The sequence below is a fragment of the Gracilinanus agilis genome, chromosome 1, assembly GCF_016433145.1.
Source record: "Gracilinanus agilis isolate LMUSP501 chromosome 1, AgileGrace, whole genome shotgun sequence".
Lineage (NCBI taxonomy): Eukaryota > Metazoa > Chordata > Mammalia > Didelphimorphia > Didelphidae > Gracilinanus > Gracilinanus agilis.
This window is the reverse complement of record NC_058130.1, coordinates 292753819-292772811: the sequence shown is the minus strand read 5'-3', so window position 1 is coordinate 292772811 and position 18993 is coordinate 292753819. Positions and strand designations below refer to the sequence as shown.

The 18993-nt window shown below is 33.6% G+C and overlaps 1 protein-coding gene across 1 annotated transcript in view; it reads left to right on the top strand.

The window, feature by feature from the left end:
• Positions 1-18993, top strand: part of LOC123251074 (fibrillin-2-like) — a 185750-nt gene that overhangs the window by 162587 nt on the left and 4170 nt on the right. Inside the window, 2 exon segments of the mRNA XM_044680250.1 lie at positions 2371-2602; positions 16743-16914. Of these exon segments, the coding sequence (XP_044536185.1) occupies positions 2371-2602; positions 16743-16914 (404 nt within the window).

The following is an 18993-nucleotide window of genomic DNA, read 5'->3' as shown; positions in this document are numbered from 1 at the left end:
GAAAGAAAGCCTATGATTTCCCTTAATTAACAGGGTAATAGTCATAATTTCAGATATTTGTATATATTTTACTCATAAAAACAGGTACTACTAATAAGTCTCAGTCACTTTCACATTATTACAAAAGGAAGAAGAACCTTACTTTATGTGAGATTTTTCCTCCTTTTTCTTAGCAACTTTCACCTGATTCTGAGGTGAAATGCCCAGTAGGGCTTTGATGGATTTGACTTGGCAGTGACAAAAGCACATGCTAGGGTATTAGGGCTGCCTGCAGCAACAAATTAATATATTCGTGGGTGGACACCTGAGAAAGAGAATTGGAAACCAAAGGAAAATGGTTGAGGAGGACAAAGAAAGAGAGGGAACATAACAAAGGAACAAAGTCACAGAGACAAGGCTTTAAGCACATGGGATCCAGCATGCGTGCTCCTCTGGTGGTGGAAGAGAGAGAGACAGCTACAGGTGTCGCCAACCTTTTATTGGAGAATCAAGGAATGGGGAGTGGGAGGTAGCTAATGAACATGTGACATGGCATATTATTTAACATTGGCTCAATTGACAACCACACGATCAAGATCAAACATGTGACCTGGTAAGGAATTTGGTCTGACAGTGTGGGAGCTAGGACCCTGTGGCAGCTAACATCTTGCCCAGGAATTCTCCTGTAGGTTTGGAGAGTGGCAAGAATTAACATAGTACCAATTAGATACAATGATTAAGAAATAATAGTCTGATACATGATCATATAGGTTACAATATTAATATATCAATAATACTTTCAAAGATTAGAATATACCTGAGATGCCACATAGTGGGAGATTTTGATTATACCCCCTTTTACATGTTTGAAAAGTTCTGTTTCTGTTTTACAATATGCCATGATGATAATGAATAATAATATACAACTGAATAGTTCATGGCAATGCATTTTAAAACATTATTTTAATAAATATACTTGAAATATTCTCTTTTAAAATTTGTAAAGCAGTTTCTTAAAGTAGTATATTTAAAGCTAATTAACATAATTGGTTTGTTGACATGATGATTTAACCACATATATCAACATTTCTGACATATTCTTTAGCATTGTTGCAAAATTAGCATTATCACCCCAGTTCATTTTTATTGAATTGTGTCTGATGAATATTCCAGGTTAGAAAATATATGCTGGTTCCAGGTATAAGATTTAGTAATAGCACAGTCTAGTTACACAAATAGAAAGTGTACTTTGGGAGAGCCCAGTGCTAACTCCATTAAATATAATAGTAAATGTATTTCTGTTCAGTATAATTTCTTAAAATTAAAAAAAACTACCTTAAATTCAGTCAGAAAATATTCTGTACTCTGTAGAGATGTCTTCTCTTTTCTTTGAATCTTTGTTCAAAATAGAATTTTTTAGATATTATATTTACTCTTTTATTAACTAAATCCTTTACTCATAGAAACTTTATTGCCTGTTTTTATCCATATTCTAAGACACCTTTACAATTAGATAATCAATTCCAATGGAAAAATTCCAAATTTTCTGTTTATACTTCTACAAATCACAAGCTCTCAGTACATAGCTGCATATGGGCCAATTGCAACATATGAAAAATAATTTGTACAAATACACTATTAAATAAGCATTTTAGCATTCAACATAAATACTTGGAAATTACAAAGAATTCCATGAAGCTAAAAGTGAGTTTTCCTCAGGTTGAAACTGTGATTATAATAATTACCAGAAGCAGGCAAGATACATGGTTTCTTTGTGACAGTGCATATTTTATATCACTTGTACAATTAAGTTGTCAAACTGTGAGCCTATTATAGACATGTTAATAAAATATAAAATAACTCCCTTTCCTGCTAACATGACTGTGATGTTAGTAGTCTTTTAAAAAGCTACACATTACTATGTTTTCATGAGCTCAGCTAAGAAAGATGCCCTTTCCATAAGACTGATCTTTAAGAAAGTAAAACAATACCAAGAAAATAGTTTTAAATTATTTATCTTCATTCAGTTTCTAAGTCTTTTATATTACTTCTCCCTATAGAGTGAAAGTTAAGAGTATTTCTTTCACAGAGAAAAGAATAATTGAAGTAATATTTTAAGAGTAATTATTCAATAATTAAATCTTTAATTCTTTTAGAGAGATGTAACATAGATATGCATATATGTACATATATAGCTTGCAAATAAATAATTAAACATAAAGGATATTCATGTCAAAATCTCACTGTTAGAGTTTTTCAACTTCTTAAATCCTCATGGTCCTGGAAATATATGAAATATAATTCTCCTGTTCTTTTAAAAATCTAAAGGCTTTGGAAAGTTATTAGTTCTATATTATGTTCCTGAATAACAATCCTCTGTTTTTCAAATAGATGAGAATGAGTGCACCAATCCTAATACTTGTGACTCTGCCTCCTGCTACAATACTCTTGGAAGTTACAAGTGTGCTTGTCCACCTGGATACTCTTTTGACCAAATTTCCAGTGAATGCCATGATGTGAATGAGTGTTCATCAACAAACAACCCATGCAATTTTGGTTGTTCCAACACTGAAGGTGGTTATCTCTGTGGCTGTCCACCTGGGTACTACAGAGTCGGACAAGGGTGAGATAATCCCATCAACAACATTAAGATTTTTGTATTCTGCCTTCTATGTGATGCTAAAAAAGAGACACTACTTATTATGTGAAAATTTATTTCAGTAATAATGATGATAAGCAACCCATTATAAGTATTATGAGCAAGGGAGGGTGTGGAGAATGGCAGAGTAAGAAAGTATCAGCCAGGTTGATGTACAAAAGGGACTCTGTGTGTCCTAAGATTACTATAATAGATGCAAAAGCCTGGAAGAAATCCTGAAATGCTAGGTGATTAGACTCTGGCAATGCCACTAATTGGATTAACACCCTACCACTGTGATGAAAGTGCTTCTGTGAATTTAAGAAATAAATGGGACAAGGAGGGCCTACATGAAACTGACATGATGATCAACTTGACAGTGAAGGACCTTCCTATTCTGGTACCCCAAGAAGACAAGCTACATTGGAAGAAATACAAAATACACCTGACTGATATGCTTCAGTACAGATGACACTGGCTATAACAGCACACAAACCACAGGTTTGCATGAAATGCCTATATTATTCTCTACTACTGTATCATAGCAAAAATAGAAAAAAAAATCTCACCAATTTTAGACAAAGACTTCATGCTTCTTTTATCACTCCTGTTCTCACAACTATATATTCTGACCAGTGCAGGTCAATCATAGAGAGTAGCTTCATAAAAAAAAGAAACTTCATATCTAAACCTAGATAAATTGGTGCAAAAGATAAAAGATTTAAAAATTAGGAGAGAAAAGTCGAAGACTCCGAAGTCATTGAAAAATGCAGGTTCCAGAATTTTTACCTAATAACAAAATAGATGACAAAAACAGCATCAACATATCAGTTGATTTGGGGAGGGAGGAATACTTAGACAAGAATTCTGAAAAATCTCTAAATTTGAAAGCACGAATCCAAACTAACAAAATCATTTTTTTTATAATGGAGTAATTTTAAAAATCTGATACCTACATAAACAAACACATCTTCTAATAGTATTTGACAGAAAGTACAAAAATGTTTCATCAGTATATGTTATAGTCTTTGTCAGGGTAAGAGAGATAGGATAAAAGATGGATCTAACAAAGAATACTCTTAAAGAGAGAAACCAGATATTGTCATGATAGAAGCAATTGACAGATCTATTGAATATCTGTAGAAATCTGAAATGGCAAACTATTCTAGTAAGGAAGACTACACCAATATCTAGTTGGCACATGCAACAGAAAACTTAAAAGTCATATCACCCATTTAAAGCCAACAAAATAGAAGCCTTTGGCAAAATGTCCAAAATATTAAAAAAAATAGAAATTCTAAATTCCTTAGCAATTGAAAACAAAAACCTTAACATTTAAAATCATATCAGGCAGTACAGCAGCACAGAGAACAAAAATAAACAATTTAATGTAAATTAAGAACTTTGCTACAGAGACTTGAGAAATAAGAGAGCATACCAGAAGGATAAGGAAAATTTCTGGTGTGTAGAATCACAAGAAGTTCAACAGGCAAGTGAATCATGAGAAATAGAAAATTTGTGCATTGTTAGCATAACGAACAACAAACAGTTATATCAAGGGATGTGAACTGAAGAAAGTCTATAATGGCAATTCTGGACCAGGTCTTTGCCACAAAATTGCAAAAGGGTAACCCTTAAGCAGCTGGAACATAGTGATCTATATAAGGAAATGATAGAAACTGCAAAACATTGCTTCAGGCTATAAAATTTAGCACCTTTTAAATACTGAGAAAGAAAGGACCTGATCACAAGAATTCTACATCAGAAGAATGTTATCTTACATCAAATGATAAATTCTCATACTACAAATACAGACTTCAAAATATCCTGTCAGATTCAATAAAGTAAATTGATATCATAGCATAATCACAGACTGAACATAGTATCACTATCATTGTCATAACTTTGGGCTGTAAAAAATTGAGAACATTTTAATAGATGCACTCATACCAAATATTCAATCTTTAAGCTGCGTAGAAAGAAAAGATCTTCGGACTTCACTAAATAAGATACCACCTACCTCCACATTGTACTTCAAGGGATGACCAATATTGTCTAATATCCCTCAAAGGATTTCTCTCCACTGAAGAGTTGGACCTCAGTGGTTACTATGCTCTTTTTATCCCTATCTCAGTAATCCTGCATCTGCTGTTGCCTATATAAAATATCACTCTTATCCCTCAGCACTACTCTCCAACCCTACTTCCTCATGGTCTTGCCATCACCTATTAGTATTTTGCTTCTATATTTATGAACTCTGAAATTCCCTTATCTGATAAAAATATAATATAATTCTATTTTCCCCTATGTCTTATGATCCCTAACCTTATTCCTCACCATGACCTTCACTCCATGGTCAGGAGACCATGTTGCCTGTCCCTTACATTGTGCCATCTGAAATGTGTGATCTAAAATGAGCAACTTCTTTTCCTCTTAAACTCCTTTCTCTGGCCTTCACTAAGACCTTGCTTGCTCCTGATGACACCATTTATCTTACCACCTTTTATCATACTGTATATTACTGGTATATACTGTCATGATCCATTTTATAGTTGAATCTGGCTGTGTGACCCTGGGCAAGTCACTTAACCCTGTTTGCCTCGGTTTCCTCCTTTGTCAAATGAACTAGAGAACAAAATAGCAAACCACTAGTATTTTTGCAAAAAAAAAATCAGGTGGCAAAAAGATATGACTGAAATGACTGAACAACAAAAATATATTTCATGCTTCTGACTCTATCATACACCCCTCAAATTGCTAGTTTGTTGTGGTGTTGGGGTTGGGGTCAGAATATTCCTAGCTCCTTGTTTCTATTCTAAAACTCAACTACCTTCACTAAGCAAAGGGGAAGTCTTTTGAGGTTTTAAATCATTCACATTTATCAGCTAATCTAAATCCTTGTAATGTCTATAATCTTCTATAATTCTACCTTTCCCTTTCTTATGATCCCTAAAGTCTTCATTGACACCATGACTTTTCATGACTCCCACTACTTTTTCCCTACCTCAACTCTTTGGTGAACCAATTCAACTCTACACTGAAATCGATTACCTTCTTGTTTTTTCATTGATTATGTCTTGTTAGATCCCTAGGCTAAATTCCTCTAATTATCCTTTTTTCTTCATTATTCACATGCTATTGAACAGACTTGGAGGAAATCAGGAAACCAGATGATGGAGTCCACTACTAATGTTATTTAATCTCAATTGGGCTCTCATTGCTACAAGGCAAACATTTCCTATCTAATTGATTTTATTCACATCAGGGCTATTCCAAACCTTCCATGACATTCTCTCCTAAGGGTAGTCTTAGCTGAGGATTTTGCCTCATATTTCACTGAATAAACATTAACCATTCACTGAGAGTTCACATCATCTGGACATTTTCTATCACTATATCTTTCTTCACTCTTGTCTCCAATGAAGAGGCAGCTCTTCTCTTACCAAGGCCAAATTATTTGAATTCACCTTTGATTCCATCCCATCCTATCTACATTAGCAGATGGACACTTTTCTCTCCTCTTCATTTGTCTAACTTCTGGGTCCTTCTCTGCTATCTACAAACTTGTCCATGTTTACTCCATCCCTATAAAACACCTTTATTAGACCTTATCTTTCCTTTTATCATCTTCCCTTTCATGCTTAAACTTCTTTAGAAAGCCATTACAATTGTCCATATTTCCTCTCCTCTCAATTCTAAACTCTATATAATCTGATTTCTGACCATATCATTCAACTGAAAAGGCCCTCTCTAAAATAACTAATGATTTCTTAATTGCCAGATCTAATGGCCTTTTCTTAATTTTCATCCTTCTTGTCGTCTATGTAGTACCAGATACGTGACTACGTTTTCTTCCTGGATACCTTTCTCTATATCTTCATGACATGGGTCTCTCCTGGTATTCCCTTCTATCTGTCTGCTTCTTTTCAATCTCTTTTCCTTCTTCCTCATACATGTCAGGGGGGGTTGCTATTTTGTTCTCTAGTTCATTTGACAAATGAAGAAACTGAGGCTAACAGGTTTAAGTGACTTGCCCAGGGTCACACAGCATTCTTATCTTTTCACTCTATATTATCTTGCTTAGTAATCTTATTATCTCTCGTAGATTTAATTATATTTAGAAAGATGATTCCCAGATTTATATTCCTAGCCTAAATCTTTCTAGAGCTTTAGTCCCACATCCCCAGAAGGCTATTCATAAATAGCCTCCCAATTGCCTCAAGTTTTTTCCTCATTCTAATCCATCTTCTCTTCAGCTGTCAAGATGATTTTTCTTTTTTAAAATTTTTCCCTTTTTAATTTGGTCTTATTTTCACATCTAAGTTCTCTTTCTATCTCCTTCCCTTCTTCCACTCATTCTACTTTGCCCTCTTTCTGATTTAAAAATATCTGGGTAATTTTTTTAATAATTTCTTGAAATTTGATGTCTAGGGTTTTTTATTGTTATTCATGGTTTTCAAGTAGTTCAATGCTTCTGAAATTATCTCTCCTTTATGCCAATTAGTTTTCTGATTAGATATTTCCTATTTTCTTTTCTTTTGTCTTTTCGACACTCTTTGGGATTCATTTTATTATTTCTTAATATCTTATGGAATATTAGCTTCCAGTTAGTCAATTGTAAAGTCACTGAAGATTGGTTAACAAAAGGTACTTGGTATTGCCTTCTATTAAGCACTTGACTAAAAATTGTTTAAAAGGGAAAACAGGAGGGGAAATATCCTAAAGTTCAAGTTTAAAATAAAATGTATCTTCTCATACTTACATACTCATCATTTGGGAGTCGCTGACTCTACTTCAGAAAACAATTAATTTCCCATTATTATTCTGTTTGGAAAAGACATTTTTTTGTCTAACAGCTAAGTACTTGTTGAAAAGCTATAAAATCTTCAACAGTAAATGCTTATGATGAAGTTGGTTGACAGTTCTTTTAATTTCCTTAAGCCTCATAACTATTTTCTTTTTCTTTAAATGTTCTTTTTAGATTAACTAAAAGTAACAATCAACCAACAGATTAATTGGGAAAAGGCTGAATATAAAAGAATATTATTGTACTCTCCAAAACATGAGAGTTCAGACAAACTTAGGAATACTTATGAGTGAAGAAAGTAGAACAAGCAAAATATGCAAACAATAGCAATTCAAATTCAGATATGAACAAAAAAGAGTTGAAAAAATGTTCCTCTAGAGGAAGCATGGTTGAACTGGCTTGTTTCAGATCTCCATGCCAATCCCACCACTGCTGGTGGTCTTAGCCCTATAGAGGTCCCCTTTTCCTGTACCCACCACAGAAGGGTTCTAGGCAATGCACTGGAGGTCTATAGATTGCCCCCTTCCACTGTATCAGGAGTACAGAAGTTAGGAAATGGTGTGTATGATACCTTGATGGTGTTAAATGAAACTAAATGTCCATTTGACTCAAATATAGCCTGAAACTCTCTGAACCAACTCTTCCCAAAACATTATATAGTATTCCTGAAAAACTAACAACAAAAAAACCACTCTCAGTCAATCCCAAATGGAGGTGACACTATAGTGGAAGAACTGTTTCAGGAATTTAACAGAAAAGCAATACTCTTCAGTTCACAGGAGCAAATAAACTCTGAATATTGCCCTCCTGTTTCTCTGGGTAAAAGATCAGACACTTTGAATACTGTTAAATCTAGTAGTTCATTTAGTGCACTTAAAGTGGTGCTCCTTTATATACACACATCAGGTGACTCCTTACAAGAAGCTAGACATCAATGTCTTGATCTTTTTTATGGGTCTAAGTGCCAAGAAAATTCATGGCTAATTGGTATCCTCAACGTTAGGGGTTATGATGATGCTGAAGAAAACTATATTCATACACCTTAAGACCACCTTATAAAGTGCTGAAAATCATTGGCAAAAGTAGCTTTTGGCAAGTATCTGAAGTCTGACCACACACTTCACCAGTTCACCATCTGAAGATGTTTCCCAAAGTAAAACAGGCAGCAAGGAAATCAAGACAATTACTAAGCATCTTGAGAAATAAGATAAAACAGGGCAGCATGAGCATTATTCACATACTAGAAAGCTTTACATCCAAGAATCTTATCTGTCCCGTCTTTAAACTTCTCTGCATGGACCTCTGTGAGCTCAAAAACAAAAAGTTTCAGGGGTTCAATGTCCTGCTGGTGCACAAGTTTACTCAACCCCTAGATGCTTTCCATAAAAAGATCTTTGACTATAATCTGAAGCCAGAAAATATTCTAAAACAGAATAGTCTCAATACAACCAAGGTTATTGATTTGAAATCCAGCCATTTTGAGTACCAGTACACATACATTGTCTCATTTCTACAGAAGAACAAAGATCATCTTAGGAAACTGATAGAGGAAGTATGCCTACTGATGTTTGGCATTTGGGCTGCATTCTCATAAAACTTTTTGAGAAGGCCTCTCTCTTCCTTGGATAGGAAGCATTTCTTCCTTGAATGAAGGAGTTATGCCTCCTCCAAAACTTCTCCAGCAAGCTAAGTATGTAAAACTGCTTTATCATTTCCAAGAGTCTGCCTCAATATTGTATTGTAACTACTTGCACAGATAGGAAAGCTGATCTTCTGTGAAGTCCCCAAGGCAACAAAAATCTGAATGATAGCACTAAAAAGGTGTGAAAACCTGTTTATAGAATTCTCAAAAAGGTATCTTCACCTGACTCCAACTTAAGACACCCTTAATTTATATTAGTAAACCTATGCCTGAACCTCTCACTACAGACAAAATGTCACAGAAACAGGAAGTTCTGTGAATACTTTCCAGGGATTGGGTTCCAAATTGTTTCCAAGCACTATAATAGCCAACAAACTTACAACTCAATGTCAGAAACTAATTTCAGTACATTGTGCTGCTCAAATTCATCAACTAGTAGAGAGTGATCTTTTTGGAAATATACGTGATATTTTTAATGATCCTTGAAAACCTGCAAATTGGAAGCCTTATTTTTGCAGACAGGACTTTTTTAAAAATCAAACTTTGTGTGCACATGGAAACAAACTTTTCAAGGGCTTATTTACCTTGTTTCAGCCACATTGGGGTACCTTTTTAGTTACTTTTTATAGGTCATTGGAGAGACAGAGACAGACAGAAACAGTTAAAGAGTCAGACAGAGAATGCACTTCCTTCCCTTCATAGAAGAGGTTAGTGACTGCTGATGTGAAATGTTACATTTACTCTCAGACTGTGTTAATGTATTGGGTCTTAGACTGTTATTTTTCTTTTTATTCCTTGCTCTAAAGGAATATATGATAGAAAGGGGAAAATTGGGAGGAGTATAATTGGAAACGAATGTAATGTTTCATAGTAATAAAAAATTGAGAGTAGCTTCCTCTCTATCCTAAATCTCACCAAATTCCAACAATTACCATTAACTCTGATGAACTTAGCAAATGGAGTATTACCAGATTGAATAGTGATTTTTTATTTCTCTCTGTACATGCAAACTAAATATTGAGGGGAAAAACTTTTAATAGAAACATCATAATTTCCACAAAGAAAAAGGCCAACATTATAAATTTTATATTGTCTGGTGGAAGTGCTATTAGTGTTTTTGATATCATTTGTGCTGCCCACTGAATAAAATAATGATGGTGTGATCAAGTCAATAAAATGAGCAAAATATTCAAAAGAAGGCAGAAATTGCACTATGTCTCAAGTCATCTTCATTCTCAAAATCATGAAACTCAAGCTCAACTAACAGCAAGAACAAACTCTAGCATGACTCACTTTCAGGATAAGTCAAATTTTTTTTCTAAATATAGTTAAACAGCATTTTTGGAATAAATTCTGAGCAATTCCACAGTAGGGACAACAATTACTAGCACTTATAATCATAAGGATGAGTTTTTTTGTTGGCCTTACTGAGATATCCATTTTCTATAGTTGAGAAATGCATTGTAGTAAACAAAAATGCTCTGAATTCCTCTGATCTATGGGCTAATACTTTAAATCCATTTCATAAAAACCTATACATTTTTCTGCTTCTTCTAAGAATTCCACTATATCAAAAGGCTTTTCTGTTATAATAAGGAATAGGATAATTGACCTTTTTATAAGGAATGGGGTAATAATGTTTTATGAGTTCTTCTGGTTAAATACAATATAAAGAGCTTATTTGTCACATAAGTGACATATTCCAAACCCCATTTTCCAGTTAGTAATCATAGACCAAGAGAACCCAACCCTTAGCTCAGAAGGTGAAGGAGGATTTGTATTAGTGAGTCTCCATCAGGCTATGCTCTCCTTCTCAATTTGCTTATGGTGATAGAATAAGAAGCAAGGAGTTAATTTTCTTCAGTAAGGTTTTCCAAGGTAGTAATTCTCTTTTCACATCTTTCTTCCTTAGCCCTCATTTCTTTTCCTATTTTTCTTCTACTTTTCTCATTTGGTCTTTAAGATCATTTTTAGCTGTATTTTTAAAAACTCTTCCTTTAGCTCTTTTAGGAATTTTTGTTGGATTTGTATCCTACCTGCATCGATTTTTTTTTAATTTTTATTAAGATTTTATCTTCTGCTTCTTAACAGTATCAGTTTTCCCCAGTATCTTTTCCTCTCTCCCACAAAGTGAGTGATTCCTTGTAACAAATAGAATTTCTAGAAGAAAAATAAGTCAGCATAACTGATTTAAACATTGAAAACATAAGAAAAATATAACAGCTGTGGACCACTCGTCTCCATAAAGGTCTTTGCATATGTCTTCATTTGAATCATATTTGACTTTTATAATTTTGTTATGTTCACTTTTGAACTTTTGGTATATGGTTGTTCTTTCTATTTTCATCATTGTAGTTAGAGAGTATATTGCTTTCTTGTCTCTACTTACTTCATTCTTAACCAGTTCATGTAAATTCATACTTCTCTGTTACATAAATAATTTCTCATAGCACAGTAATATTCCATCACATCCATATACCACAATTTGTTCAACCATTCCCAAATTAATGAATAGATATTCATTAATATATAATAGATATTCATTCAATATAACTCTGATTCCAGTTCTTCACTTGTCACAAAAAGTGCCGCTATAAATATTTTGGTGTACGTGAAGACTTAATTTTTTATAATTGCCTTGAGATATAAGACCTATAACGGAGTGTGTGGTAGCTCAAATGTTATGGGCATCTTAATCACTTGATTTCCTTAATTCTAAATTGCTTTTCCAAAATGTCTTTACCAATGCACAGCTCCATCAACAGTGTATTTGTGTACCTATTTTTCCATAATCCCTCCAATATTGACTACTATCCTTTTTGTCATTTTTGTTAATTTACAGGATGTGAAGTGTGGCCTCAGAATTATTTTGATTTGCATTTCTCTTATTATTAGTGACTTGAAACATTTTTCATGTAGTTATGACTACTTTGCAATTTTCATAGAACTGTTCATGTCATTTGACTTATTTATATTGTTGTTATGTGTATTATTTATTAATATGGTTATTATACACACCACACACAAACATAATTATTTACGTATCTTGAATTCCAACCCCCTTATCAGATAAATTTAATACAATGATTTTTTCCCATTCAGCTATTTCAATTCTTATTCTAAGTGCATTAATTTTATCTGTGTAAAAGCTCTTCAATTTCAAGTGATTGAAGTTATCTATTTCATCTTGTGTAATTGTCTTGTCTTCTTGTTTGATAAAGAATATATCTCCTATCAATCACTGTGAAATGAATGTGATCTGTTTCTTTTCTAAAATTTTTATAGTGCGACCTTTATTCACTATCCATTTAGAATGTATTGTGCAGTGTGGTGTCAGATGTTGGTCTAAGCTTAATTTCTACCAGCCTACTTCCCAGTTTTCCCAGCAATTATGGTAAAATAGGGAGTTCCTCCCTAGGTAATTAATGCATTTCATTTTATCAAATATTGGGTTATTGAGTTCTGTTGTTCCTGCATCTCCCTTGAATATTCTGTTCCATTGATCTATCTATTTTTAAAGAGCAGATAGTTTTGATGACTCTTGCTTTATAACATAGTTTAAGGTCTGGAAGTGCTATTCCCTTTTTATCCTTATTTTTTCATCTTTCCTTTGATATTCTAGGTATTTTGTTTTCCAAATGAAATTTGTAATTTTCAGTCTTTGTAAAGTATCCTCTTAGTTATTTGATTGACAGAGCATTAAAAGCGTATATTAACTTGGATAATATTGCCATTTTTATTATATTGACATAGAGATACTGAATAATCTTCCAGATATTTATGTTGTTCCTTAGCTTTGCCTTTGAATCCATACCAGTCTTTTGTGTGTTTGGGGAGGTAGATCCCCAGAATACTATATTTTATTCCTTTTGTAGTTGTTTGGAACAGGATTTCCCTTTCTATGACGGCTTCTTGTGTTTTGTTATTATTATATATAAATGCTGTTGATTTTTGAGGATTTATGTTATAGCCTGCAACTTACTGAAGCTATTGTTTCAGTTAGTTATGTCTCTTGGTTCCTTGGGTTTATTCAAATAAACCATCATATCTTCAGCAAACAGTGATAATTTGCTTATTTTCGTTCCTAGAATTCCTTTCTCTTGTCTTATGGCTATTAACTAACATTTTTAGTACTATATTGAAAAATAACAGGGAGAAAGGAAATCTTTGTTTCACTCTTGTATATACTGGAAAAGTTTCTAGAGTATCCTCATTCCATATGATACTTTAGATAAATGTTTCTTGTGATATTAAAAAAATGACTCCCTCTATGCCTATACATTTTTAGGGCTTTTAGCGTAAATGAATGCTGTACTTTGTCAAAGACTTTGTATCTATTGAGGGGATCATGTGATTTGGAATGTTTTAGATTTAAGATGATGAATTATGTCAATCTGTTTCTCTAAGATTAAATCATTTTTTCATTCCTAGTATTCTTGATGATAATGAATGATTTATTGCATTAATTTCCATAGTGTTTTTCATAGATTTTGTTAAGAAATTTTTGAGTTCATTTTTGATTCATTAGTGGTATTGACCCATATGTTTCTCTTTGTATTTTATATTTCTTTGTCTTAAGTATTAAAACTATTTTGTCTAAAAAGAATTTAGGTATATTTCTTTCTCATTTTTAAGAAGAATTCATGAAATAAAGATACTGGTTTTTATTTCAGTCACTCCCTCCTTTCCCTACACTACAGAAGACATCTGGCAAACAGTTATGTATATATATATATATATATTGATTATCTTTTGTGTTTTCACTTATCAGTTCATTCTCTGCAGGTGAATGTTCATAAATTATTGTTCAAATATTTAATCTGTTGTTGTGTATAACATTATTTTAGTTCTACTCGTTGTCTTTATTATCTCATGTAGTTCTTTCCAAGTTTTAAAAAATTACTCTGCTATTTTTAAAATGACTGATAGAATTCTCCTTTGAATCCATCAGATCCAAGGACCTTTTTGTTTTTTTCACCTAGTCCCTTTAAAGCAAGATCTATTTCCTTTTCTGAGACTGAGTTAAGATCTCCAGTCTGCTGGTAGTTTGTGTATTTATATTTTTGAGCATATTCCTCTATTTCTTTTATGTTATCAGTTTTGTTGACATATAAGTGCACATAATATTCCCTTCTTTCTTTTTATTTCTTCTGCTTTTGCTATGATTTCATTTTGTTTGCTTGCCATTTTATTGATTTTATTTTCTGCCTTTATGCATATTAGCTAAGAGTTGATCAATTTTATTACACTTTTCAAAGAACTAACTTTTTGTCTTATTTATCATTTCTGTGCTACTTTTTTTCTTTATTTCCAGTCAACCATCTTCATTCAAGATGTTTTTTTCTAAAAAGTAATTCCGATCAGGTTCAATGAAATTTAGTAATTCCCAATTTATCACCAAGATTAAATAAACTATGTTTGTAGTCAAACTCTTCATAAATTGGCTCCTTTCTGCCTTTCCAGTCTTCTCACACTTTACTGTCTGTTATGCACTCTTTTTTTTAAAACCCTTACCTTCCTTTTTGGAATCAATACTATGTATTGGTGTATTGGTTCCAAGGCAGAAGAATTGTAAGGGTAGGCAATGGGGGTCAAGTGACTTGACCAGGGTCACACAGCTGGGAAGTGTCTGAGGGTAGATTTAAACCTAGCACCTCTGGTCTCTAGACCTGGCTCTCAAACCACTGAGCCACCCCTCTGCCCTTCTTCAATGCACTCTTCATTCCAACAACACTGATCTACTTGCAGTTCTTTAAAAATGACACTACATCTCCTCTCCTTGCACTTTTGTACTAGCTTCACCCTCCATTAGAATGCAATATTCCATCTTTTAGCTTATATGACTTCCTTCAAAGTGCTACTAAAATCTATCTACTCTGGGAAACCTTTCCTGGTACTCAGAGTTGTTCATTCTTTTTCCTTTCCCCTTTTCTTTTTGTTCAGTTGTTCAGTTGTGTCCAACTCTTTGTGGCCCATGAACCATAACTCTTCAGGCCCTTCTATCCTCCTCTATCTCCCAAAGTCCATCCAAGTTCATGTTCTTTATTTCCATAAAACTATCCATCTCACTTGCCAGTCCCTTCTTCTTTTACCTTCTATCCTAATATCTCAGAGTCTTTTCCAGTATATCCTGTCTTCTAATTATGTGAACAAAATATTTAGGCTTCAACTTGACCTTCCAATAAATGGTCTGATTTGATTTCTTTAAGCGTTGATTGATTTTATCACTTTGCAGTCCAAGGACTTTCAAAAGTCTTCTCCAGCACCACAATTTGAAAGTGTCAATTTTGAACTGAGTTTACCTTGTAGTCCAACCCTCATAACTATACCTTGCTCCTGGAAAAAGTATATGGCCCTTTAATAAGGCGAAGTCTCTGATTTTTTTAGTATGCTGCCCAGATTTGCCATCGCTTTCCTTTGAAGGGACAAGCATCTTTATATTTTGTGGCTATGGTCACCATCTGCAATGATCTTTAAATCCAAGAACATAAAATCTGACATTGATTTCATTAAGATCTTCTCCCTCTGTTAGAAAATTATGGGACTAGTTCTATCTACTCTCTATATCACATATACACACATGTATCTATGTACATAAAGACAATTATGCATATATGTGTATGTAAATATATATTTGTTAATATCTTTTACATTAGAATATAAGTTTCTTCATTGCAAAGTTGTTACAAGGATACTTTCATTATACTACTGTTATTCATCTACAAAAGCCATTATTTTTTCTACCTGAGCAATAAACAGTCCACAGAAAATTAAATATAAAAGAAAAAATACATATTAGTGAATATATATGTGTGTGTGGATATGTTTACATATCTATATCAGAAATATGAAAAGAATAATGGTGATATTGATGACACTAGCCACAATTAACATAAGATTTGAAAAGTGTATGTTATCTTAATTTTAGATAAGCATGGGGCATACAGGAATTCACAAACTTTTTCTTTCTTATATTAATGTTTAATAACACATTAATAATCATTTTAGAAATCTCAATGACAAAAACAGTTGACAGCTTTTAGAATACTGGAATAAATGATCAAGGAGTTATCTAGAATACACGGATAATTCAGTTATTTCACTTAAGTTAAACATATCAATTGACCTGTTAGTTTAAAGTAAAAAGATAATCTCATTTTATTCTTTTCTACAATTTGATAGCATTATGACCTTGTCCCTCAAAAAGAATTCATCAGTTCTTCATATAATAGTCAAGATATTACTTTAAATTAAAGATTTATTTAGCCTATCATCATAAAGATAAATTACGATGTTCTTTGTTACTTAAGTAGGTATCCAGAAATCTTTCCTCAAACTAGAATAAACAATGAACTAGATGTAAACACAGGCTTATGGTTTGAGTGCCAATATGTGCCCATACTTCTTAATATTTTTGTTTTAGGAAATGAAGAATAGGAGATGTTCAGGTTGTGACATCATGTATTTTATTGTTTTCAAGTCAGTCTAAATAAAATTTTTCCCAATAGAGTAAAACTATAGTTTTAGAAAAAGGAGGACATTAGTTTTTATGGGAAAGACTATTTGTTCTTTTTCAGAAGACCTTCTGGAAGAAAGCTAGGAAGAAAATCTGGGCAAATGTTGACAGGTTATGTGTTTTAAAACTGTACCATTCACTTACTTGTTTTTTCCAACAGTCACTATGTCTCAGGAATGGGATATAACAAAAGCCAGTATCTGTCAGTGGATACAAAGGTAGACAAAGAAAATACTTTCTCTCCTGAAGCATACTATGAATTCAAAATAAATGGCTACCCTAAGAAAGAAAGCAAACAAAAAAGAGATATTGAGGAAACTGAACCAACCTTGGTAAGTAAATTTACTATCTAGAATTCCACTTTATTTAGCCTTAAAATTTTATCTATTTGGGAAAATGACACTAATGAATATTTGTATTTTATCTTCTTTGGGTGGAACCCAAAATACCATAAAGTGTCATAGTTTATGGGATAGGTGAATTGCACTGCTGGATAAAATTGAAGAGAAAATTCAGGAAAATGATTGGTTTAAGCTTATTTATTTTTTAGATTATTTAATATTATGTTATTAATTATTTAGAGTATTTGAGTATTAAGAAAGGTGTCCAAATGGATCCTGAATTTCTTTCTAAATTAGCAGTGTTACTCTTATTCACTGAACTTACTACAATTAAGTTCTAGAACTTTTTTTGTCCCCAGTCTGCAACTTCATCAGTCTGGGGAATTACCAGTGTGAAACTTCCTCCACCAACTCAAATTGGCAACTCTAATTTATAGTTTAGAGTTCCCTGGAGGTAAAATGCTTGAAGGAATTCACTAAGCATATTATTATAAAACTAGAAGAAATTTTGGATTGGAAGATTCAAGTTATAGAGTTCAACTTACCTGTTTCATACTAATACATAGGTATCTCTGAGAAAAACTAGAATAGACAGAACATGAACAGGATATAAAGAAGTTATCATCTCATCTTAAGCATAATAATAGCCTTAGTGTATTGGAATTGACTATTCATTAAAATGGGGCATACAGTTGTCCATCCAGCTACTTTTACCATAGAGAAAATTGTACTGAATTCTCAATGCATCTGAAGACACTTAGTAATTGAAGGAATGGAAATTCACTTAATATTTACTTTTTGTCAAACCCTGTTCAAATAGTAATGGTAAAGCAATCCCTGCTCTGAAATCCATATCTCAATTGAAGATGACAGTAAAAAAGAGTTCTGTAGAACAAATGGAAAGATTTAAATAATTAATTCTAAAAGGACCAAATCTGAAAATGTTTTAGAATTACCATTCAGCCACCTATACTTGGAAAAGAACACATCAGAGGAAGCTTTCAGATCTAGTCTCAGGCTCACCTTGCCAAGTTCATGTGCTGGCTATCATCCAGGAGCAATTACCCCCCCCCTTTTTTTTTTTTTTTTGCCAGGATTGAGGTATATACTCAAACCTTTCTGACTCATGGATCAAAAAATTCAGGCCTTTCCCTCACCCCCTGAAGAAAAGGAGAAAAGGCAGACTCATTTCCTTTAAGTTCAACTGAGTATGCAATTCTTCCTTAATTATACTCTCTGAAGTAGCTTTCCTCTTTACAAGGCCCTCCAAAGGACCAACCAGGGTTTATTGTGTCATCCTTAAAAACCATATATTTTTTTAACATTTATTAATAATCATTTTTAACATGGTTACATGATTCATGCTCCTACTTTCCCCTTCACCCCCCCGCACTCCCCCCACCCATGGCCGACGCACATTTCCACTGGTTTTGTCATGTGTCCTTGATCAAGACCAATTTCCAAATTTTTGGTGGTTGCATTGGTGTGGTAATTTCGAGTCCACATCCCCAATCATGTCCACCCCGACCCATACGTTCAAGCAGTTGCTTTTCTTATATGTTTCCTCTCCTGCAGTCCTTCCTCTGAATGTGGGTAGCATCTTTACCATAAATCCCTCAGAGCTGTCCTGGGTCATTGCATTGTTACTGGTACAGAAGCCCATTACATTCTCTTTTACCACAGTATATCAGTCTCTGTGTACAATGTTCTTCTGGCTCTGCTCCTTTCGCTCTGCATCAGTTCCCGGAGGTCTCTCCAGTTCGCCTGGAACTTCTCCAGTTTGTTATTCCTTTTAGGACAATAGTATTCCATCACCCGCATATACCATAGTTTGTTCAACCATTCCCCAATTGAAGGACATACCCTCCTTTTCCAGTTTGTTGCCACCACAAAAAGCGCAGCTATAAATATTTTCGTACAAGTCTGTTTATCTATGATCTCTTTGGGGTGCAAACCCAGCAATGGTATGGCTAGATCAAAGGGCAGGCATTCTTTTATAGCCCTTTGAGCATGATTCCAAATTGCCAGCCAGAATGGCTGGATCAGTTCACAACTCCACCAGCAATGCAT